At 37.7% G+C, this 26,168-nt stretch overlaps 1 protein-coding gene across 9 annotated transcripts in view; it reads left to right on the plus strand.

Annotated features, from left to right (window-relative positions):
- Positions 1-1,766: 1,766 nt before the first annotated feature.
- The window catches only part of vav2 (vav 2 guanine nucleotide exchange factor), a 214,875-nt gene continuing 190,473 nt past the window's right edge, over positions 1,767-26,168 (plus strand). For 3 of the 9 annotated variants that reach the window (XM_048166909.1, XM_048166910.1, XM_048166912.1), the window contains exon 1: positions 1,769-2,990. In XM_048166909.1, the coding sequence (XP_048022866.1) occupies positions 2,787-2,990 (204 nt within the window). In that variant the 5' untranslated portion in view covers positions 1,769-2,786. Of the gene's footprint in view, positions 2,991-26,168 lie in introns of all 9 variants that reach the window. The other 6 variants (XM_048166908.1, XM_048166907.1, XM_048166905.1 and 3 more) reach the window with 4 other exon arrangements.

Genomic DNA, 26,168 nt, shown 5'->3' on the forward strand with positions numbered 1-26,168 from the left:
AAAGATTTACCTGTCCAGCAGAAATAAAGCCATCAAGGAGTCACTTTTCAGCCCCTTGAGTTCCCTCAGTTCTCGCCATCGCTGGAAAGCCACGCCGATATTAACTCGCGTTTTATTTCTTTGTTTATCCAAAGACTTTTTGATCATTGCCTTTTCTTGTACTGTTACTGTCTTCCTTTTTTGCCTGGTTTGCCTTCACTAACTGCATAGGCCGGTACTGTGAATTTAGCTTGCTGTTTCTCTGCCATTGTTTTGGTATTCCTAGGATCGCGTGCCTCTTGGATTCCCCAAATCAAACGTGCGCGCGCAAGTGGGCAGGTCATGTGTGGCAAAAGGGTGGTTGCCATGGTTGCGAGAGAGTGACAGCCGCCTAAGCCAATCCTATGTTTCGTCCCGGATGGAAATAATGAGCTGTGTTTAATACAGATTAAACGGTCTAGAGTCACTCGATTTTTATACTCTTTTTATCAGAGTTCCTACATTTTAATTATGCATGTATATATATAGAAAGTTTAAACAAATTTGGAACAAAATTTCTTACCTACCCTGCCTTTAAAGGGTTAGTTCAGCCAAAAACGAAAATTCTGTCATTTATTACTCACCCTCATGCCGTTCCACACCCGTAAGACCTTTGTTAATCTTTGGAATACAAATTAAGATATTTTAGTTGAAATCCGATAGCTCCGTGAGGCCTTCATAGGGAGCAATGACATTTCCTCTCTCAAGATCCATAAATGTACTAAAAACATATTTAAATCAGTTCATGTGAGTACAGTGGTTCAATATTAATACTATAAAGCGACGAGAATATTTTTGGTGCGCCAAAAAAAAACAAAATAATAACTTATATAGTGATGGCCGATTTCAAAACACTACTTCAGGAAGCATCGGAGCATAATGAATCAGCATGTCGGTTCGGAGCGCGAAAGTCATGTGATTTCAGCAGTTTGGCAGTTTGACACACGATCTGAATCATGATTCGACACAAAAGACTCATAATGCTCCGAAGCTTCCTGAAGCAGTGTTTGCCATCACTATATAAGTTTTTTTTTTTTTTTTTGGCGTACCAAAAATATTCTCGTCGCTTTATAATATTAATATTGAACCACTGTACTCACATAAACTGATTTAAATATGTTTTTAGTACCTTTATGGATCTTGAGAGAGGAAATGTCATTGTTCCCTTGTCATTGTTTGGATTTCAACTAATATATCTTAGTTTGTGTTCCTAAGATTAACGAAGGTCTTACGGGTGTGGAACGGCATGAGGATAAGTAATAAATGACAGAATTTTCATTTTTGGTTGAACTAACCCTTTAAGCTAATAAAGACTACATTACATGATTAAGTCTCCCAGGGAATCTTAAAGACTTACCAAACCTGTCAATTGAAAAAGTACCCTGAATTGCTTAGTAGTAATAATAATAATAATAATATAAATTAATATAAAATAATTAAGATAATTTAATTCATAATGTAATTATAATTTAAATAGTTAGCTTTAAGATAATCTATACGTAAGATGATAAAGTCATTTAAACTCCAATTAATATTTCAAGTGAATATGTTAGTCCGCTAGTAATATAAAAAAGAAAAAGAAAGTAGACCACAAGATGCAGCTCGCCCTGTTTGGGTGCATTTTGTAATAACATACATTTTTATTTACATGTTCGTATTTAGTGTGATGTGATGAATTTCTTAAATAATAATAAAAAAAGGCTTTAGGGTCGCTGATTTAGTGAGACCGATCCCTCTCCTCCTCCTCACACGTGGACGAGCGCGACCGGAACCCAGATGCGATTTCACCGCCGCGCGCCCTTTCTCTTGCTGCTGCGCGCGCGCTCACGCCTGGTGCTTAGCCACCCGCCCGCGCTCACGCTTCACGCTTCACGCGAGCGGAGAAATCAAAACACTCCAACCATCTACACTGAGATGAACTGAGAAATAACCGAGAAACCATCGCGACTCAACGGACGAATGTCAAGCAGAAAGCCCTCGCGGCGTTCCTCTATCCGTGGAAGCAAAGGAGCGGGACGAACAACAGTTAAATACGCCAGAGTTTGTGCGTTTCACGGAGTCTTGTGATATTTTACTCAAGAAGTTTTAAAAACAAGTTTGGACCGAATTCTGTCTGGAGTTGGACGTTATTTAGATGACATCCCGCCTGGTGCGCGGGAGCTTTTGAGGAGCTATCTACTGAAGACCAAAAACCATGGATTTATTCCTTAATTTAACGGTAGAACTTTGATAAACCGTCCGAAATTGCATGTAGCAGCTGCTTTGCAGTCTTTTCTAGCATTTCTTGTTAATGAAAATATCTATTGTTGCCCTGAGGGACACATTTTTTTGCTGTGACAGGACGCGTTTGCAGAGCCAAATATGTCAGTCCATGATGAAGAAGAGGAAACTCAACTAATTCTCTGAGGGGAAAACACATCTGAATCATATATTAGCGTTTTACTTACTGTACGTCGTTTATTTGAGTTCAATAAGTGAATTCATTTCGTAATACAATGTCTTATATAGCTTTATAGCGGAACATACCGAGCCGTTAGTAACGTTAGCACTCAATCTCAAACCGGCTGGACTTGATTCGTTAAAAAGTTGTGTATCCTGGGGAAAACAATTTCTCACAGAACTGACCTTTGGCAGTTTATTGCCCTTTGGACTGCAGAGAGGAACTGGGATAATCTCACGTCAGCTATCTTGGCACTTTATTTGCGTGCGCCAGGCTGCCAGATTTCTTTCTTTTATCTTTGCCATTATTCGCCTACGTTTCTGTCAATATGGAGGAGTGGAGGCAGTGCGGGCGCTGGTTGATAGACTGTAAGGTTTTGCCCCCGAACCACCGGGTTGTTTGGCCCTCAGCGGTGGTGTTCGACCTGGCCCAGGCGCTCAGAGATGGGGTGCTCCTGTGCCAGATGCTGCACAATCTGTCTCCTGGATCCGTGGATCTAAAGCAGATCAACTTCAGGCCTCAGATGTCACAAGTAAGTTAAGGTTCATGTCTGTGTTTTCAGTGGCTGTATTTTGAATGCTCGTCACAATCATGATTGATGATAGTATTGGCAGCAGGAGAATGTGCAGTGTTTTTCCCATAGGATGTCACTCTGATTCTTACCAACAGGGGTCGTTTTCGAGCATTATGTCTGAGCAATCACTAATAGATCTGTCATAATCGATTAATCGAAAATGTATTATTTACTGAGCTAAACCTTTTGATGTTATATAGTGTCATTGTTTAAGATATTATGTATAATAGCATGCACTTTTTAGGGTCTCAGAAACAGCAAGCAGTTTGATGCACAGCACTCAGGTGTCTTTTAAACTTTCCTCAGATAATGTCATATAGTTATTTATAGTTGAACATCCTATTGGAGCGCTGTGCATACTGTGTGTGTATAAGCCTGATCATTTGAACTTAAGTATCTAAGGCTGTACAGGGTTTAAAGGTTAATGTTAAGGGTGGGCCAAGACTCTTATCTCTGTAAACATAAACCAGGAAAAGCAGCAAGTTCTTCGTGGGTTTCAGGAATGTGGCTTTCATCCAGTGCTCTTTTGTGAAGGAATGTGTGGCAACAGCAGTTCCTACCAGTAAATGTGACTATGCAGAGAAGCATGATGTAGCCTATTGTAAGTGTTGACTGTTTTGAGAGGTTTTAAACATGCGTCTCTTGTCAGTGTTACTGAATTGGGTTTAGGCCCTATGTCCAGAAAATAAACTCTTTTGTCATAGAGTTAACATGTGGTGTGTTTGAGATTTGCATTGGTTGCTGTAAAATTCTGTAAATTAAAAAAAAACAAAACAAAACAAAACAAAACATAAATACTAAGATGAAAGACATAAATCCTCGTTTTATGCATTGATTTTTTTTTTCCCCTTCTAAATCTGGAGTTCTGGACTAAATTTAGCACCATGGTCTTGCAACATACTGCAGTATTTTACAGATTTATGGGGAGTTGGCAAATACTTTTGGGAAGTTAACATGGCATGTAGTGTGATCTATGCACTATGCACTATTTTAAACCGCATATTGCAGGTTGTTTTACATTTATGCATGCAGCTTCCATGACCCCATATTATTTGATACTATATGGAATATTTGTTATTTTAATAATTCAGCACGATTTGGGGGACGAAATCTAACTGAATTTTTTTCTGAAAAAAAAAGATTGCTTTTTAAATTGCATTGTTTTTTTTTAAATTGTAATTTTTGTTTACTCAGGGTTTACAGTGTTTGTTTGTAGGGCTGCACAAATTGGCCAAAAATTGACTATATTAAAATGATAATAATAATTAATTATTATCACAAAATAAAAAAATTAAATAAAATAATAAATATTACTATTGTAATATTTTTTTTTTTCTGTAAAATAATTTGTTTTACAGTACAACTGTAAATTTTATTACTTTATTTTAGTAATCAATGGATTATTTTGACGATTTATCGATTAATTGGATATTTTTTTGTGGTACTAAAAATAGACCTAAGTTAACTTTGGCCATTAAAATGACTTAAAATACATATATAATAACAATGAGGCAATAATATTTGGTTCAAATAAATAATCATTTGGTTTTATTGAACAAGCAGTTAAAATACATAATGTAATATAAGCATTATAAACTTATGTATATTAAGTATTTTAATAAATGTCTACAGAGGGTGCCAACGGCCTGGTTGGTTGTTGTTACACTTTACAGCATGATCAAATCCTTGTCACCCTGGAACCCACAGTGCATATGTTTATTTAAGGGCAATTCCAGCATTATGGATGTGACATTTGGAGTCAAAACTTGAAATTCTCAGAGAATGCATTTGTTTTGAAATTCTCAGAGAATGCATTTAATGCCAACATATTGAACTGTCTGTTTATATATTCATAGTCCCTTACTAAAGGAATCCAGACATTAGAAAAATGTCAGTCTATACAATCGTTTTATATTTTAGAGCCTGAAACATGACTTGCTTCTTTATATTGCTGTGATCTATGCATATGATTTAATATGAAGCGTCCGTAACGGTCACGTCCGTAACGGTCACGTCCGTAACGGTCACGTCTGTAACGGTCACGTCCGTAACGCTTAATATGGTTGTTCAGAGCAAAGTAGTAAGATGAATTGTTGATCCTAATAAGCATAAACATAATTTAGCTTTGTATATAAAATTTGAAGTTATTTGTGTTTATAATTGTTATATGACAAACTTAGTCTTTAAAACGTTATGGACATGACAGAGCACTGAAGCGTCGTGACCTCTTAATTCTAGCCCTCATAAATTCAACAGGCAGAGCTGTTATGACAAAATTAGTGTATTTATTACTCAGGCATGTCTCCATCTCTCTGCACAATGCTTACTGTTAAAATAAAGTTTAAAAAAAGGGGGTCTTTGATCCCTTTTTTTTAAAAGCATGAAATATGGTTGGTTGAAAATGTAATTTTAACATTGTTGCTTACCTCATATGTTGTGGATAAACAAGGCAATTTTGTTAATATTTGTTAGAGCGCATTAATACAGTATATTACAGACCAAAGTGGACAACTTAAATAGAGTTTTGTTCTTTTGGTAAAAACTTTTTTTTTCATCGTAAGGATGACCATTGAAATATTTAAACGTTTTATCCTTGGAAAAAAATGATTCATGCCTTAAAATAGCTCGAATGTAACAACATCCTTGCCTCATTTAGTATGTGCAATTCTGTGAATATGCAAATCAGCCACGCCTCTTGATGTGATGTGATTTGGTTTTTCAAACCACTTTTTTGAGACTGTCTTTGGTTCACTGCAGTTTTAAGGAGAAAATATTCAGAAATGATGTTGACTTATGAATTTGCGCATGGTTTGTCTTAAATCCATTCATATTAAAAACACCACATAGACATATAAATAACATTAAAAGCTTGATTTTCACTTTAACTTTAACTGAATCGTATCCTTTGTTATTTCACAATAGCACTGTAGTATGCAATGATTTTTAAATAGTTTTAATATATTGTGCAGCCTTTGAAAACGGTCTAATAATGCGGTTCATGTATTTTGCCTGGTTAATAGACACGGGCAAATTGCAATCATGGAATTTAAAAAAAATAAAAATCGAACACTGATATTTAATTAAGAAATTGTGACAGCCCTACTTATATTTAATGTTGTTTTAATTTCTTTGTTTTCAATCATTAAACCATCTAGCTTTTATTTTGGTTGTAAACCACAGGGAGTCCTTAAAGCTTCTCTTTTGTTGACCTTTACCATGGTGTGATTATACCTGTACAGATGTTGTCATATGACTGTATAGCTGTTTCACCCAGCACTTGTAGGCTTTTGTTTTAGCTGCTATTTGCTGAGGCAGACCTTTCATCCTCCCACAACAGTTGCTTCCCCAGCATGGAAGGGTTTTGTGTGGTATTACGTTGTGACAAATTGTTTGAAAGGGAGATCTGGCAGCACAATGGAAGCTGTGATTTGTACGCTGCAAAGGTCACGGTGTGCTTTGATACGCAGTGGTTGTTAATTTACTACCCCCATTAAATCAGGATGAAGTGATTATGTGGGCTGTTTGTGGTGGATGTCCATCGATACTGAAGCTTCTGCTGTTCTGCATGCATCAGGTGTTCCTCATTTTAGTGCAGTAGGCCTTTTTCATAATCAGGTTATTGTGTTCGAGCCTGCTGATTGGCTGTCACTCATAAACATCCATTATACCAGTAAATTCTGGAAGGACAGCCTCAGGCGTTAGTTGCAATAACAAGTAAGGCCCAAGTGCCAGTATTGTTGGTGTAATCCACATAGAGAGATGCTTTTTCTTTCTCTCAAATCATAATTGCTTACATCACATGCCCATGAATGTTTTATTTGTCTGTGGAATGCAAAGGATTTGCTCCCCTCTCAGTGGGATGAGTACTCTTCAAATTAGTGCTTGAGTATTTTGAGAAGATGAATGCTAGATTACTGCTGGTGTCTGACCTGAAGGTTGTTTTGTTAGATTTTCACCTAAAAATGAAAACACTATTATTATTTATTAGCTGTTCCAAACCTATATGCTGTTATTTTTTGCAGAAAACACCAGAAGTGATTTTTTTTTTTAAGAATCGTTTTGCAGAAACCCTCCATAAAAGTGTCATAAAATAGTCCATATTCGTGCTAAATTTCATGCCTGCTGAAGTTATTCGTGAGAACACACTATTGTGTGAGAGTCAGACCCAAGCCACAACCAACTCAAAATCTAACTTCCAAAACAGCACGTCATGTTTGCCACCATCCTTGGTGGAGCTTGACGGCACATAGTCACTATAAACAGTCCTTGTTTTGAATTAAATGAAGATAAATAATGGTATATAATGGTCCCAATGTCATTTTTGGGTGAACTATCCCTTTTAAAATGATTTTGAAGTATTTATATGAAACTACGTTCTATCATTATGTACTGATATTATGTGGATTGTGTATTTCGCTATTTAGGCTGAATAATTTGTTAATGAAATTATAATGTTACATATTTTTGCCTTTTGATAGAGTTCAAAGTCTGAGTTGCACACAGGTTTGGCCATGAACACAATACCTTGAGGTGGATCAGAGGTACCAAGAGGATGAGGGAGGTCATTTCCTCTGGCTCTGTCTGACAGACATAGCTCTGTGGGATTTGAATTTTTGAAGTCTGCATTATTCTTACTTTTTTTCTACTTTTATTTTTATTTACAGGTGGTTGGTAGCAACTAATACCTTAGAGATGATTCAGGCGCCAGTAGTGAGAATGTGTGTGTACTTGCTTACAATACATGTGAGTTTAGTTTCCATCACCTCCAGCTTGGCCTGGGGACTGTCTAGGGACTTCAGTCATAACAGCAAGGTCTGCCCCCTCTCTCTTCAGGGCTTTAGGGAGTTAGCAATGTCTGTTGTTTCCTCTAAGAAAATCCAGCCTGTCTTTCAGCACGTACGCAGGGCAGAGAGAAGGAGTGAGACGAGTCATTGCTCACCGTAGTACTTTTATGCGTTTTATTGTACTCCCCATTTGCCTTTAACAGCCTATTCATTTTAGCTCTGTTTTTAGATGCGTTCATTCTCATAACTCTTGTATTTCTGCTGCAAGTATAATGGGTTTCATCTTTGAGATTTTGTTCTGATTTATTACTCATAACCACCCTCTCTCTCTCTCTCTCCCTTTTGCTAGCTCCTTCAGCCACAATCTCATACAAGTCTCTTCTGTTTTCAGACATTGACCACACTTCCTGGCCTCTGGCATCTGTTGGAGGTCTCTTTGTGCTGGATCCTGATTCTTTTTTATTGTGGATTTGAGTGATGTTATTTAAACAAGCTGAAAGAGCAATAGGAAGAATAAATACACTAGCAGAAACCATCATTACAATAATCATACTTTCACAATAGAAAATAAGGGCTTTGATGATTAAACTCAGACAGAGGTGAATGGAGATGTGGCATAATGACAGGGTGAGTACCAGCCTTTCTGAAGCAGAGAGGTGGGTGTGTTGTGAGATCAGCCTTTCTCTCTTACTAGGTTAATTTAATCTATAAGCATGGCCTTTCTCTGAACTTTGACCCCTGGCAGCTGGGTGCAGGTAATTTTATCAATAGTGCTTGTTAGGGGCACTTCCTGCATCGTGCAGCTGTGACCAGCTGCTTTAAAGAAAGTGAATGGGATTGTAAAAGGGTCAGAAATATGAGACTACTCAATTAAATTGAAATATACTCAAATCTGCTTTATTTGCAAACAAAAGACAGGAAGTTGGAGGTACACAGTGCTGGTCTGTGGTTGTCAGGCTTGGTCTTTCATGTCTGTGTGCTTTTTTGTGATCCGTCTGGTCTGTTGGAATGCGTGGAACCGTTTACTCACTGGTTCCTGTTCATTCTTTAGGGAGACCCTTTATTAAGCATCAGAGAAAGCAGTGAGTTCACAAGGATTAAGCAAGACTCACACCATGACCAGACATGTTTAGGAGCCCAAGCTTCACCCGTATATTTTCAGCTTGATAGATTGATCTCATGTCGCCCGAGCTCATGAGAGGATATTAATGCAATTCACAGTAGCTCTGCTAGACCAGATTGCTGTTGTTTAGAGGGAGGATCATGTTGAAAGACACAAGATATATGAAACCTTTTTAGAGAAATTCATATCCAAGAGCATGGCAGGAGGAGCGTGCAATCAACAGGACGTCTGCATAAGATTTATTTATTTGTTTTGTTTGTTGGACCATTCTTGATATTGCAGTAATAAAATTCCATAACAACATTATACATAAGCAATGACTTAACTTAAGATTGGCTCTTAATAGCTATAAAAGTGGGACCCAGGGAGGGGAAATGATAATTGAGAGACTGAACAGTTGCATTATGTTTTAAACTCTCTCTCGCAGCAAATTATTTATCTTTTTAACATCCAGATCATTTGGTGGCTTTCGACCTCAATGCAGTCCCTGCAGTGTTTTGAGACGGCAACTCCATCAGAAGTGATGAGGAATGAAGTAAAGAGGAACCCACACAGGGAGCTTATGTTCATAAATGTCCCATCTGTGAACAGTTTGTTGTGGAATATCAACACCGATGAGCCGGGGAATCAGTCCTGACTTACAGTGCGCATTGAGCCGGGCATGGGCACACTGCACCTAGAAGAGTGGAAGGGCAGTAAGGAACAACCAACAGATGGCTGGCTTTTTTTTTTTTTTTTTGGACAGGAAACATCTTCATTCACCATCGTTTTCAGTATATACTCCTTGCCAACGTTCAACCTGTCTTTTCTTATTGTCTCATCTTCTGATGAAGTCTCTAGTTCCTAAGCATTTCTAATTCCTGCCTCAGGATGTGTAAGACAGAGAAATTTGTAGCTGCCAGTTCTCAAAAGACTGTCTTTTTCCACATTCCTACGATTCTCTTGTAGGGCTGGAATGATGCATCGACGTAATCAATTTGTTGTGCTTTTTATGTTCATCCCCAATAATGGCGGCTCCGACTCCAGGGCATGCTGAAAATCAGCCGTTGAATTTTTACACAGCACTAGAATATGATTGTCAGTCCCATATTTTGTGCTTAAACAGAATACCGTCGTATTTTTACGAGCTGCCATGGGTGCAAGAGCGCAGCTCAAACATAGTCTCTGCAATTGGTTACAAAGCATTTAACACTATTGTTGATTATTTAAAATATCTAATGCATGAACTTATGCCTAGATTGGATTCATTTATTTAATAACACCCTGTCAATCATGGTAAAGCATGGTTTTATGGAACCATTTAATGCAGTTGTGATTTCAGCTGTTTGTTCATACAGATGAATAAATATATTCAAGCAGCTACTTGAATCTCTTGAATGAACAAAACATTTCAGAATTCACACTTCTAAGAAATTGCTGCTGTAAATCCAAAAAATTAGGCCCACACTCCGTGAACCATTAGATTGTTAGATTATTCAAGTAATCGAAAATATTGGTAGAGTAATCGATTGAAAAAAAACTTTAGTTTTAGCCTTCCTCTCTTGTGCTAGTTTTTTTTTTTTTTTTTTTTTTGATGCAGCCTACTTACTTTGGTATTTGCTGCTGATTGATTTTAGTTTCTGACTGGGGTGGAGATAACCATCAGTGTTGTGGGGTGAGGAGAAGCAAACAGTATTTTCCTTCTTCTCCAAACGCACTTCCTCCTGCCAGCCTCTCACTGTGTATTATGATAAGCTTCTTAAATATTTTTTAATATCTCGACCAACAAAATCAGAGATATGATTGTCTCTAGAGATATGGTTCCTTTGCAGTGCCTGTTTTGTAACATTTTAGGGTTCACTGTTCCCCCCCCCCCACCAACACAACGCTAACTAATATCCCATTACTGACCAGAATTGATCATATCTCATAAATGGCTTGGAACAGGAGGAGGAGCAGCAGCGCAGAGGTAGAAATTGCAACATTAGAGAGTCCTGTAAAAGGCTGCTGTGTATTGATCTTATCCCCAACTGGCACGCTCGTTAATCATGCAAACAGGAAGTTGTGTATCATTTCCACCCTTCCCTTTGTTGCTTCCTAGCAGACTTTGGACTAGTGGCAATCTGTTAAACTGAGCTCAAAATAGAGCTGGGCACTAAAACATTCACTGTTATGTCAGCTAACAAATTATGTACATTTATAGCCCTCACTTCATTAAATTGAATTGAATTTGTTTAGCACTTTTTTGGAATAAATTGTTGTTGCTTTACATTGTTCCAAAGCAGCTTTACAATAGGCTTGCTGCGATAGTCAGTGTTTCCAGTGTTACACGGTGTTCAGTCACACAATGATTACATCACTTGCCCACCATCCTTTGAGTAATAAAAATCATTTAGTTCAGTTAGAGAACAGAAACTACAATAAAAACCTGAATACGTCTGCTCAATTCAGCATGAGCCGAATGAGAGTCCCAGCACAGATCATGGTGTATGTCATGCTTCCAATCTTATCCGTTTTGTTAATAAACATTTTATTCATTATAAGTGAGTGTTAAGTGTTACTAGGGCTGTCACGATTATGAAATTTGGCTGACAGTTAATTGTCTAATAAATCATGGCGATTATGACGATTAATTGCCTGTTTTAGGGCTTTGGCGATTATGACGATTAATTGTCTGTTTTATTGCTTTGACATTTAATTCTCATACATTTTTTGTTTGTTCATGAAATAATTTTCACACGTTGTTGTGATTATTTAAAGTAAATTTGATTAAATTTTAAAGTTTTTCCTAGCAGTAAATATTAATACACAATACACATAACACATATTTAAAAGTATTTTTAATGAATATATGTTTCAAAAACTGAAAATTCTTTATCAAAAATAAACACAATAAAGTATCTGAAAAACAACTGAAATAAGATGCAATCAAAAATAAACTGCCTATAACAGAACAGGCCTTAGTAGTCTACATGTCTGTAGTGGCAGCAAAAAAATCTATGCCTTTCAGATCCTTGATAATAGCATCCTTTACTTCCCTGTATAAATTTGAAATTGCTGTTTTTGACATGCAAGTTTTACCTGGAAGGTCATATTGCTTGTCGAAGTTTTGCAGCATTTCTTTAAATGCTGATTTTTCGACTGTATTGAATGACTGCATTTCCTTTGATATGTATCGCATTACACTCGCAGTCAAAGAGCGCCATCTGAAACTGTCTCGTTTATACTTAGTTGATCGCTCAAAAGCCTGCATTATAGGCAATTGACGAGACTGATGCGCGGTCGCAGATGTCTTTGTGATTTCGTGGGTGATGTGTCTTCAGGTGAGTCCGTAAGTTTGTGGTGTTAGCGCTTTTCACGGATATTTCTCTTTTACACATACGACATATTGCCTTCTCAATGTCCTTTGGTTGCCCTTTGTCATCTGGTTTGAAACCAAAATACTTCCAGATCGGTGCTGTCGTATTCGGCTTTAAAACTAGATCCATTTTACCCGTGGATGTACAACTCTGATGATACTGACGTCAGAGCACTGTATTGCGTGCAGCCAGAGTGGTGGATGTAGGGATGCTGCAGGTGCTGCAGCGCCCTCTTGTGTTTTTTAGAGAGAGATGTTCTTGTGTTTTTAGAGAGAGATGTGTGCATCATCGGTGATCTAAAATCACCGCGATGAGGTCAAACAATTGCGGTGAGACGATTATTTAATTATTGTGACAGCCCTAAGTGTTACTACAAATTCAACACAAATAAAATGCTTGAACACACATGTAAGATCCAGACAGGTGAAACAGAATATTTTTGTAAGTTGGATTCATAAAGACTTCACTTGTTTCTGAAAGAATGATTCAGTGATTGATACATTTTGAATAGTAATTTATTGCCACTTAGTGGCGTAACAATGCAATCGATACAGTCGTTATTTGAAGCACCCAGTTACTTTCAAAAGGTGATTTATTCTATTTTGATCGGTAGGGCTGGACAATAATTCAATATCAATATATATCGCGATATAATTTTTTTCGATAACGGTGATATGATTTTTAAACACATTTCCGGTATTTCGATATATACATTACAACATTTCTCACTGACTTGAGGCGCAGCCGTTAGAAAGAGCAGAACGCGATTGGCCATTGGCGTGATAACGTACACCACAGAGACACGCAGCCATCAGCCAGTGCTCAGCGTTAATATGGTTTGTTTAAAATAGCAACATGGAAAACAGACAGACAGAGTTCAGATAATGTATGTTTCAGTCGATGGATGCGCAAAACGTTACAACAACGATAATCAAAAAGCGTGGACAAAACAGTCACTCTTTGTAAACTGTTAACTGCGAGTGCCGTATGCTCTAATGTCCAGTCATTTACGCCGTCATCACCCGGGTGTTGATAGCGCGCGAGCGTATGTGAGACCTGAACAGCACACGATGCTATCTGTTTAAACTAAACTCATTTAAGCTTTGCTGATTTAAACCTTCAAGAACAAAACGCGAAAGAGAACTCGCACGCGCTGTGAGAAGATTTGTGTGCGCTCATCCGAAGCGCGCAAACGCTTATTTCAGTCAGCGCGCAAATACTGACTTCTCTTTCAAGTCTTGATCTATGGCGGACAAATTCATACAAAAATTAAGTCAGCATGCCCGTCTTGGCGAGTATCCTAGCAAACATAGTCGGCTATGTCTTAAGTGAACGTATAACAGTCGAGTAAGACATCGCATGTGTAACAGTATATGTAGCTACTGGATCGTACATGTCTTAAAGGGAAAAAAAACTATTCCTGCTGCCTGTTTTTAATGTTAAATCAAACAACAAATAACAAAGAAATCACTCACTGCTCTTGACTGAATAGTTTTTGTAACTTCAATAATGATTCATCTTTATTTATTTTATACAGTAAAGATAATGTGCAGTGTTATTTTATATTTGATTACTTTATCCATTTTCTGTACCTGAAAACTACTGTTAGATACCTGAAAACCTGAAAAGCACTGTTTATTTTATTTGAATATTTGCTTTATTGTACTTATTTGTGATGTACTTATTTGCTTGTAGTTTGATCGTTTGTTCTTATTTTCTTTATTTTTATTTGACAGTAGTAGGGGTGTAACGATACGCTCAGGTCACGATACGATACGTATCTCGATACGGAGTTCACGATACGATACGTATCACGATATTTTGAACAAAATGAAACTGAAATTCAAACAAGATTTATTAAAAAAACATGAACAAATTTCAATAATTTTCCTTGTTGTACATACAAGATCACATTTCAATAAAATAAATAAATATAAAATTTTAATAAAAACCTTCTGTATTCAAATTAACAGCTGAATAGGGCTGTCTGTCACTGAAAAAAAATGTTAAATTTAACATGAACTTAGAATTATGAATAGGGGCCGTTCACATATCGCGTCTAAAAACGCGTGGAAGGCGCGGCCGCACCGCTTCTCCTTCTTTCCAAAGCGCTTGCGCTCCCGTGGCGTCGGTCGTTGCTATGCAACCATGAACTGAGCTCTCCAAGAGGATCAGGATGTTTCTGCTAAGGATAAATGATTTCTAGCCCTTGCATTAGTTTTACTACGAGATATATTGATGGAGATAAGATATAAAAACCACCATGTACAGCTATGATCAGCTGTTCGGCTGAGCTTTTGATGTTTTGTTACGGAAAGGCCATAGCTGATCGGTTGATTCTTGTCACACGACCTGCGGTGCGCTTGCGGCATTCTGAGAAGTTGAGAATTGCATGCGCGTCGCGACCGCGTTGATCCCATTATGAGCGCGCTTGCCGCGCGGCTACATTTGAAAATAATAACTGACTTGCACGCGGAAAAGACGCAATATGTGAACGGCCCCACAGAACTTCTTAAAGCAAAGCATCGCAAGCGTCTTTTGCTTTTCTGTGAGCACAGCTGTTCCTGTGCACTGCGGTGAAAGAAAGCCACGACTTTTCTCACGCGACCATGCAAGAGACTGACATGAGAAACGTTTAAACCTGCTTGCAAGATTCAATGTGTGCCCGAAACACTTACTGAACTAGAGAGCTGATTGAGACACACCATCTACGATAAATCGTTACACCCCTAATACTTATAGTAATTTAAAAATGTGGTAGCATTGGATCTGGACAGGAAGGATAACTCTGGGAGTTGGAAGGGGTGTGTCGCGATTCTGCCTTCTCACATCGCGATACAGGTTCGTGGACCTGCGTATCGCGATTTCGGTTTCATATCGCATATCGTTACAGCCCTAGACAGTAGTCTTATTTTTAGGGTCACGGTTTCGGTATGTGCACATACCGAACTGTACCAAAACTGTGACCCTAAAACCGTGATACAAACCGGACCATGAGCAATTTGAACCATAGTACCATAGTCAACCTAGTGTCATCAACACTCAACAATGTCCCTGCCCCAGCAATGTGTTTTTGTTGTTTCTCACTGTTTTTTTCTGTTTTTACTGTTCACAATCTTTATCTTGGCTGAAGCACTTTTGTTTTAATCTATATTAAGGATAATAAAATCAGCCTATGTTATAGTTTAATGTTAAAGATATTAATATTACAAAAGTGAGTGAGTCTTATGTTTATTTTTTATGTTTGTATGAAGGCTAAATACAAATAAAAGCTGAACATACATTTATTTCTACTGTTTTTATATCTAAAATATTACATAGTTTTATAGGAAGAGATTTCATAGATTTGGCAAATTCATTTTTCAGACATTGTGGCCGTTCTTGGCAGTTTTTCTGAGGCTATTATATAGTTCATATCGATATCGGAATTATATCGTATCGACCGAAATTAAGAATTATATCGTGATATAAATTTTGGCCATATCGTCCAGCCCTATTGATCGGTAACATAGACATCAGCGTTTATATCTGAATAATAAACTTTTGTATACTTCTGTGATAATTGGAACATTTTTAACAGAAATAATGATACTGTGTGTTTGAAAAGATTGTTTGTGCATCTTTCTTTGCAGCTTTGTGCATCTCTCTCTCCCTTTCTTTTGATATCTGACGTATATGAGTACCGCAAGGGCTTTTCAGTGCATTCATTGCAATAATATTCATGAGGTGAGACGTCTATTAAAGGATACACTCCTCGCACTTTGCCCACCCATCACACCAGAACCGTTTTCTGAACCGAAACTTGGGGCCTGTTTACACCTGGTCACTTCATGCGTTTTCTCTGATCGGATAGCTGTCTGATTTATCAAAACAATTCCTTCTAGACTTGGCCACATAAATGCGTCTCCGCAAAATGGATATAAATCCAATCTTCAATTCCCGGCCTATATGCAGATTTCATGGAGACATCACCGAAAGCAACAAATATGAGCTGCATTTTATTGATCATCAGCTAATTTCGAAATCAAAGACCATAATAGGAGAGAGTGTGGCAACAGCACTGGTAAGATCATTTAGTGTCATTACTTTTAATGAAGATGATTATGTGTTTTGAGCGCCTGCGACTTACATTCAGTTTGATTTGCGCATTGTCTTGCTGAAGAGATACTCGGTTGCTCATCTGCGGCGATATGTGATGCAGTAGCGCTGTCATATCTGGCTATAACGTCAACATGCTCTCACACGTTTTATTTTTTAGTATTTTTGGGCGGAGTTAAATTTACATATGTGGTTTCAACAACCAGATGCATTTAGACAGTTTTAAATGGAATGCGTCCCAGACCACCTCTTGAGGTGGTTTGAGCGATCGGATCTTTATCTGTCTTGAATGCATTTTGGAGGGCATTTAGACCTGATCTTTTCACGATCAGATAGCTATCCGATCAGAGAAAACGCATGAAGGTGTAAACAGGCCCTTAGAAATTTTGCATGGTTCCGGTACTTTTCAAAAAACACTACTGGTTCTGGATAAGAACCGGTTCTCGGTTCCCAACCCTACTGATCAGTAAAAAAAAATGCTTAATTGGCCCCGGATATCGATCCTTGAGATCCTTATAATAAACATCTACACTGTGCTTTACAGGTGCTTGCATGTGATCACTGTACTTTCTGCTTACAGTTACCCCACTCATGTTCCTCAGCAGGCTCTATTTAAAACAACCATCACGGAAGCTCGTGCTTCGATTCATTTTCTCTCCCAGAAAAGGCCACAGTACGAGATAATCACCTCTCTCCACAGTGCATGATGGGTTATCTGATCATGTAATCATGCACAGCGTCCGGTTTGATAGGCAGTGTGTTCATTTCACTAGCAAATTGGATTCCCTGTAGAATAACGAAGGGAGTGCATTACTACACAGAGCATGGTTAGTCAGTTCTGATGTCTATCATTTTACAGCATTTTGTGATAAATTAATAATGAATGAAAGAAGTTTTTCCAAACATGCTTTTGTTGTTAAAAGAGACCATGTGTCCAGTCTTGATGGATCACACTTGCAAAAGCAATTTCCTGGGTGCTGGAAGAAGATATTGTAACAGCGGGTATGATTGTGGAGAGGCTGTTTCTATTAAGGAGGAGAAAAGTTGAGAAATGTGGCAGCAATAAGGCAGGCTGGTAATGAAACCGATCGGCTGTGAAGGGATTAGAGCTGAAACAATTGAGAATCCTGCAGGAAGCGACTTGGATGGAAAACAACAATAAAAACAAAAGAGCTAGTGAAGATCCGATGGAATCTGAGGCGAAGCCATCTCAGTAAAACAGAGCATTCTGAATGAAACTGACCCATCCTCCATAATCGTTTAGTTTATAAGGAGGGGGGTTTCCGAAGTTGTCATTGGTTTAGTAAAAAACAAAAAAAGCACAGGCTGACTAGCCTCTGTGAACTTCCTTAGGTCTTTTCATCTTCCGGCTTTTCTCTGCACTCAGGGAGAGGAGTTAGGGTTGTATAACATCTCCTCCCTCCCCTCATCTAGACAACAAGAAACATCTGGAAGAAGAACAGAGAGTTCAGAACACACCCATCCCCACCCCTGAGGAGCTCCAAGATGAAGAATGCTCTGAACAACTGGACACCATTGTGTCTGGAGGCCACTCTCTCTCTCTTCTCATTTTGGTTGAATCTGTCATAATAACGTTTTGTAGCCATGGGGATTTATTCTTCTAGCTCAAGCTTAGATCTTTCTGCCACTGTCTTTCTTTCTCATTCAGTTTCACATTATATTTCCAGGCAGTACTATCATTTCGGCAGGACACATGTTTGAAAAGGAATTTTGAAGCATTCTGTGAATTTATTTATTTATTTATTTATTTTTATTTTTTGCTGGGTATTATGATCTTTAAAGCTTACAACATGGTTCATAAACTATATACTCTCCATATCTCTGCTTTTGCTTCTGTCTCCCTTCTTAATCTTGTTAAAATGTTTACTAATTTTGTTCTATAATTCAAACAGTCCCACATTTGTAGAGTAGGTTGTTTGATTTCTTTTGAATTAGCAGACAGTTGCAGGAAGCAACACAATACATTACTATTTGACCGTGTTTGAAATGGATTACTAGCATAGTACTGAATACTTCACTGTATAAACTGTATTATACTATTTTAAAAATTAAAAGAAGTGCCAAACAGAATGCGTAATGATAAAAATTTAAAACGGTAGTAAGGCCTATTAACACCCAGAATAACTATAAAGATAATTATATTAGCCTCCACACCAGCAGACAATATTGTTCCGTTTATTCGAAGCGGATCCTTGTCTGTCAAATTCTCGAGCTTGTTACAGCAGGATGGATTCTGATTGGCTGTCAATGTTTTTATCGTTCATCAGTGAGATAAAATCGTTCTGAAAGTGATTCCAATGATATCGTTTCTCTGTGATGTTATTGTTATATCTGTGGTGTGGACTTTTCCTTAATATTGACAATGATTTTTAGAACTATATCTTTATTGTTGTCTTTATAGTTATTGTCCTTGGTCAAGTCAGTGAGCGTATTGCATTGTGGGATTTCCTGTGCAGTACTTTGGCAAGTCTAGCATACAATATGCAAATCTAATTATTTATGGATACATAAAATGTGTATACCATGCACAAAATTAATATGTCAGTAATGAACGGCAATATGGTAGCATACTATACCGAGCACACCCACTAACAGTATTATATATGAAACTTTGCATACTTTAAATATTGTATTTTGAGGCTATGAGTTTTCATTGCATTTTTCTAATACAAGTTTGTGTTTAAGCCAAGTGCATGTTTCTGCAGGTGCAACAGCTTAAAATAGTTTTCTGAGAGTAAGACAAGTGCTTCTGCTTTTAGTGTATGAGACTAGTGTTTCCATCTTCAGTCACGTTTTGCCGTCTTGTCCTTTTTCCTGGGGAGATTTCACTGCAGAATCTCTGGGTTAGACATTCATTATTCAGAAACTGCTGCACAATGTGGTTTGGTGTCTTCGTTTTATGACAAAATTATGAAGGTTTTGATTTGGACAGAAAGCACTCATCTGGGAGGCTAGAGATTTAAACTTAGTGTGTTTCTCCAAGTGAGAACAAAAGCATTTTATTTCTCTCCTTTTATTAGTGCTGGATAGCACCCAGTGGAGTATATTCCTGGTGTTTCTTCTATACTATATTGTCCTTGGCAGTACACACCAAGCTTTTCCCTGTAAAGATTTTCTGTGCTGAGGAAGATCTGTTTTCATTTCATAGGATTAGGTTGTCTTTGTGGTGTTTCTCAACCCCCTCTTGTGTTACACCAAGTCCTATTTTTATATGGATACTATTAAGCACTTTTTGTCTTGTTTGACACCCACATAAAGAGTCAAAATAACAGGATAAGTGTCTTCCTTCAAGGATGGGCTGTAGCTAGACTGCAAACAAATTTGACTAAATTACAGTTATAGTATTCAATTTATGTGCTTTTATGTCTTGATACAAAAAGAGTTGTTAATTTTATTGAAGATTATTGTGTGTTAAGCTACTGATAATATACTCATCTGTGGCGATGCGTGATGCAGTAGCGCCTATAACACGCTCTCACACGTTTCTTTTTTAGTATTTCTGGGAGAAGTAAAATTGTGGTTTCAACAACCAGATGCATTTAGACTGATGCATAGACAGTTTTGACTGGAATGCATCCCAGACCACCTCCTGAAGTGGTTTGAGCGATCGGATTTAAATCCATCTCAAATGCGTTTCGGAGGACATTTAGACTTGGTCTTTTCACGAACGGATAGCTATCCAATCAGAGAAAATGCATGAAGTGACCAGGTGCAAACAGACCCTTTGACACTCTTCATTGAGCGCTTACAGATTCACACGGGAGCATTTGAAAGCAGGCGTCTATCAGCAGTTACTTAATGTATGCTTTCAAACGCTCCCATGTATATTGGGGTGGGAATCGCAGGGTACCTCACGATACAATACGATCACTATACGTGGCTCACAATAACGATAATAGCGCGATTCTGTGATAATCGATATATTGCTAGACAATCCTATAATGATACATCACGATATCTGTCTATGAAAACAAAATGCCAGTGAAAAGGTTGTTTTCTTTCTTCATTTGCAAACAGATAAATCCGATCTTCGGTTCCCACGCTATATGCAGATTTAATGGAGTTCCGAAAGCAACAAATATGAGGTGCATTTTATTGACCATCAGCTAATTTCAAAATCAAAGACCGCAATAGGAGAGAGTGGCAACAGCACTGGTAAGGTATCATTACTTTTAATGAAGATAACTGTGTGTGTGAAGTCTGCGACTTACTTTCACTTTCATTTGCGGCAGTTTGCTGAAGAGATACTCAGCTGTTCATCTGTGGCGATGAGTGATGCAGTAGCGCGGTCATATCTGATTCTCACACGTTTCAGTTTTAGTATTTTTGGGAGAAGTAAAATTTACATATGTGGTTTCAACAACCAGATGCATTTAGACTGATGCATAGATAGTTGTGACTGGAATGCATCACAGACCACCTCCTGAAGTGGTTTGCGATCGGATTTAAATCCATCTCAAATGTGTTTTGGAGGGCATTCAGACCTGGTCTTTTCAAGATTGGATAGCTATCCGATCAGAGAAAATGCATGAAGTGACCAGGTGCAAACAGACCTTTTGACTTTCTTCACAGAGCGCTTACAAAGATATACACGATAAACACAACAGAATAAACATTAAATAAACGGTGCTTTTCAGGGTTTTTTGTAGGCTTAAACCTGTTTCAGGTACAGAAATTGTAATCTAATGTATAATCAGTCAAGCAGTTACAGATGCATAATGTTTTGAAATGTTGAAAATATAAACTGTTAAATACTATTATTTGAAATTATTTATAAAATGAAAAGATACTTTAAATGTGAAATTAAACTCGCCAGGAGGTGGCAGCAAGTCCCTGTTAATGAGCGAGTCATTGAGATTCAACCGATTCATTCAAACGGCTGATTCATTCAGGAAGTGTTGCTCAGAGACGCAAAACAATTCTGTGGACTTTGTTTGGAACTATTTTCGTTGGCGAAAGAGCGAAACAAGCGATTTGGTGTCTAAAATGTAAGTCACCTAATATAACCTGCTTGTTTATTAAACTGTACGTTGTATAAAATCAATATCACCTTTTAATCATGCTTATATTTGGATAAAAATGGCGCTCATGTAATATTGGTTAACTATATTAAATTATATAAATATAAAAAACATACAGGGGTATTTTTGCCTCTTATCTTGAATTCTGGGGGCATTCTAAATGCATTTTAATAGACTGAATCACGCAGTGAAATCGTGCACTAAACATGCACTTGCACTAGTCTAACCTACAAGACTACATCACGTAGTGCATGCGTGCACTCAATGGGTGTTTTTTTGTTTGGTTTTTGTAAAGTGAAGGACATACTCTGTAATGTCAGATCGTTAAATGAACAATTACGATATCATAGACGATATATGCACACCCTTAACAGCACTGGCCCGATCAGGCAAGTGACAGTTCCGTCTACTGTCCCGAACGTCATTCACACTGGCCCCGGGCCATCGGGCAATCCTTATTGTCGAGCCCTGTATGCTTTCAAACGCTCCCATGTATATCTAAGCGCTCGGTGAAGAACGTCAAAGATGTCTACGTTTGTCACATCAATGGTATAAGAGTGCGTGAAGACTTAAACGTGGCTGGGGCATATATTTTACTCACACTGCTGTATGCCATCCTGTTAAAAACCTCTTTTTCTTAGGCTAGTTAACTTATGTTCACGTTTCCCTCATTCATGTGTTGTTTTTCATCTCTTCTCTAATGGAATATGTTTCCTTGTAATCAGCGTTTCTCTCGTTGTGTCTGCCATCTTGGTTTTAGTTGTTCACTGAGCTACACAAAGGATATGTGCAGTCTTAGAATTTGGCATCGTAATTACATTGCCTCCCTGTGATGCCTTAAAAGGAGCGCCACCTTAAAGCAGCAACGCTATGAGCAGATAAATCTATTTAGAGCGCCTTATTTTATTAATAAAAATATCGATATTTGGCGCAGTGTATAGATTCTCGTATCACACAGAGAAGGACGACGATATATCGCCATATCAATATTTTGTCCCACCCCTAGTAAAGGCACTATTGTTGGAACAGCCTATTAATGTAATGTAATTACTATGTTCAGACAAGTAAATGTGTTTGTTATTCACACCTCATACAACTTAATATTTTGTGCTTTTGTTTTTAATTATAATTTTTAACGTAGTCGTTCTAATTTCTGCTTTAAAATAGAAAGCAATAAGTTGTTTTTAGGTTTAGAATGTAATGTTTGTGTTTTAACCCTTTTTTTTCTTATAACGTACAACATAGCCTACATAAATAAGTTCACTATGTTTGTTTTCATAGGCTTTATATTACACATTGTTTGGAGGACAGAAGTTTGGAGGTCATTTGTTATGGGAGCTAATTTAAATTTCTAACCTTAATCCATTAGTTCTGTTGAGCAGTTTTTGTAAACCTTTATGTTTGTACATGATTGTCCTTGTCCCTCTGTCTGGTTTCATTTCACCGCTCTGGTCAGATTTCACCCTATCATCTTCATACTTCTCTTGTGTGACCTTGGCGGCAGAGTGTTGTTGGAGTATGGAATAGCGTTTAGCTCGACCAGTACTTCCAGACGGACTCCCGAGATGATGAACTGCGGAGCCTGGGCACATTAATCTTTCTCCCAACGTTTCATCTTTCTGCTAGACCTCACCCAGGCCTGCTGCTGCATGGCATTACAAACAGACACACATGGCTAAACCAACACGTCACCCTCCTCCACTACTGCAGTGTTCTCTTGACGACTCGCCACAGTTGTGAGCCAGTGGGATTTCTGTGAAGATAATTTGCAAAAAACCCCAAAACAAACCAAAAACTAAAAACAAATATTCAATAAAATAATATATATTTTAATTAACCTGATTGTTTTTCATCTCTTCTCTAATGGAATATGTTTACTTGTAATTAGCTTTTCACTCATTGTGTCTGCCATCTTGGTTTTAGATGTTCACTGAGATACACAAAGGATATGTGCAGTCTTAGAATTTGGCATCGTAATTACATTGCCTCCCTGTGATGCCTTAAAACGCTGCTTCGATATGCAGCTCCACTAAGTTTTGGAACACTGCAATTGTGGCTTCCTAACAGTACATAAAAATCATATCCATCTTAGCTCAAGGAGTCATCAGCAGTGGCATAATGTGATGGTTTCCCTTTATTCAAATGCTTTTTCCTGCATTTGTATGCATGTTATTGCTTGCATGGAAATGAGGATTCGACATTCTCCAACACTAATGTCACTTTGTGCCAGTGCTTCACAGGGACGTTTGCCATATCTCACCGATGTTTGATATGTTTGTTTAAATGTCAAGCACAAATGCCATGATGAGGTGGAACTATTGACCGTTTCACACTGCTGCTCTGTTTCCATGCAAAGGCTAAATTTGGACCCTGATTTAACCCAAACATCTAGTTTTAGCCTGAAATGGAGCATGTTGATTAACTTTTTCTGCTTAAATTAGTCTGTAATCAACAGAACCTTTACAGGTCATTTAGCATCACCTGTGCTTAACTGCAGAGGAAAAAAAAAAAGAAAAGCATCCATATCCAAATCCCTCCTCACCTGGTTTAATGAAATTCATTTGGGCTGTGATGCATATCTCTCTAGTGAGGCCTCCTATTAAGAGTTCATTTCCCTACTGTGTGCATGTCCTTATTAATGGCTAGAATGAGTCTAGTCCCCAGGCTAGAATTAGTCTTGTCGGTTCATTAAATCAGTGTGTTCTTTGTTAGCATGCCATTTTTGACTGATTATGCTCTTGTGCAGGCACTGGTCTGATACCATATAGACGGTTTTGTCTGCAGGGTGGATTTTCAGGGCTCTGGTTGTCGCCCAATGTCTTTACAAGTTCATTTAATGGAGCAGGCACGTTGTCTGGCCTCTCAGACACTCAGCCTGCATACAAGTTGACATCCAGATGTTAGAGGCGCCTGACCCCCAAACCTTTGCCGACACCTTGTCTCTCTCACTTCCACTTTCAGTAATTAGACATAGCCAGGTTGGACTAAATCTGCAAGGTTTTCACCAAGGTTATTATAGTTTTGTATTTTTATTTATTTTTGCTTTAATCTAGTTTTCAGATTTGCTATAAATATCAGTTATGTTTTTATTAGTTTCATTAAAGGGTCATGGAACCCTAAACCAAATTTCTGAGATTTTTTTAGTTGTGTGTTGAACAGCATAGAAGTCAATGTTACCATCAGTTAGTTTTGAATGTTGGAGAAAACTAGTTAATTTTAAACCTTTTTGTGCTTTTTTCAACTTCTGGGTTTAAATTAGTCTTTGTGTCAACATCACAGAATATACTATAGTGCGGTGATGACTTTTTCTTAATTATTCATGTGACTGCGTCTCCTAATCCTATGAGAAGATGCGTTGCTTAATTCATGACAGCACGCGCTTAATTATTCATGACCACACGTGTTGATTTCCTCTGACAGGTGCTTCAAACAGTGAGATCGCATACAATGAGCGAGAGATGCATTAATGGATCAGAAATGAGTGTTTGTTTTTGCTTTGTAAGAGTTTCCACGTCACACAAGTTCTCTTCAATATCTGTGTCTTCGACACAAACACGATTAATTCACACTGTGAGTGTAACCGGTCTTTACGGCCCTTTAACTGATCAAATGGCTTATAAAAAAGCCGAAAATTAAGTCTCAAAAGATAAACACGCTGTTCTTTGATATCTATGTATTTGATGCAGAGAACAAAATGCGAATGGCTGTGCATTTATTTGTGCATTAAATTATAGCAAAAACCATGTGTGTTTTGTCTTATATCCACGCCCACTTCTGTAGCATTTTTAAGAAATGTGGTGAGAACTGACTGCTGCTGAAACGGGGTTTCGTGACCCTTTAAGGAGTTTGTTAGTTTTAGTTTAGTTTTTTATTTTGTGAATACATTTGTGTTTAGTTTTAATATTTAGGTTCAGTTTTAGTAATTAAAGGGTTAGTTCACCCAAACTAAACATGAAATTTCTGTCAATACATATAAATACTAATTACATATTTATACTAATATTACGTCTGTATATATATTAAATGCTCATTATGGTTTAGTAGGGGTGTGACGAGATCTCGTGTCACGAGATCTCGCGAGACTAAAGTGTCACGAGATTTCTCGTCGAGGCGAAAAGTAGTCTCGTGATGTTGCCATGACAGAGTGTTAGGATGATTAGGAAAGAATATGCCACCGCTACGTTTACGTTACGCCTCCACTGTCCTTTTGCTTTGTGTTTAAATAAAAAAACATTTAATTCAATTGGATAACGGTCGCCGCCGCTCCATATTTAAAGAGTTACGCGCGATCGCTGAAAGTGAAAGTAAACGCGCGCGCGCATTCAAACGCGATTTCAATACCTCGCATTTTGAAAGCGGCTCCTTGATTAATGCAAATATCTCTCAATATGAAAGCTATTTTAGGCTGGGAAGTGTAGCTGTAACCATCTCTTAGCTCTGTATCAAAGAAAAAGTTGGTCTTATTTGCACTTTGAATATTGAGAGAGTGTGATTATGGTTTCAACTTGTAAAGTGTTACCATAAAAATGAATAACAGTTTTCTCTTAATCTTATTAAGCACAAACAATAAGGTTTCATTTGTTAACATTAGTTAATGCACTGTGAACTGTCATCAACTAACAATGAATGACTATTTTTATTAACTAACATAAACAAAGATTAATAAATACTGTAGCAAATATATTGCTCCTTGTTAGTTGATGTTGGTTAATACATTAATGTTAATAAATGAGACCTTATTGTAAAGTGTT

Source organism: Megalobrama amblycephala, linkage group LG18, assembly GCF_018812025.1.
Source record: "Megalobrama amblycephala isolate DHTTF-2021 linkage group LG18, ASM1881202v1, whole genome shotgun sequence".
Lineage (NCBI taxonomy): Eukaryota > Metazoa > Chordata > Actinopteri > Cypriniformes > Xenocyprididae > Megalobrama > Megalobrama amblycephala.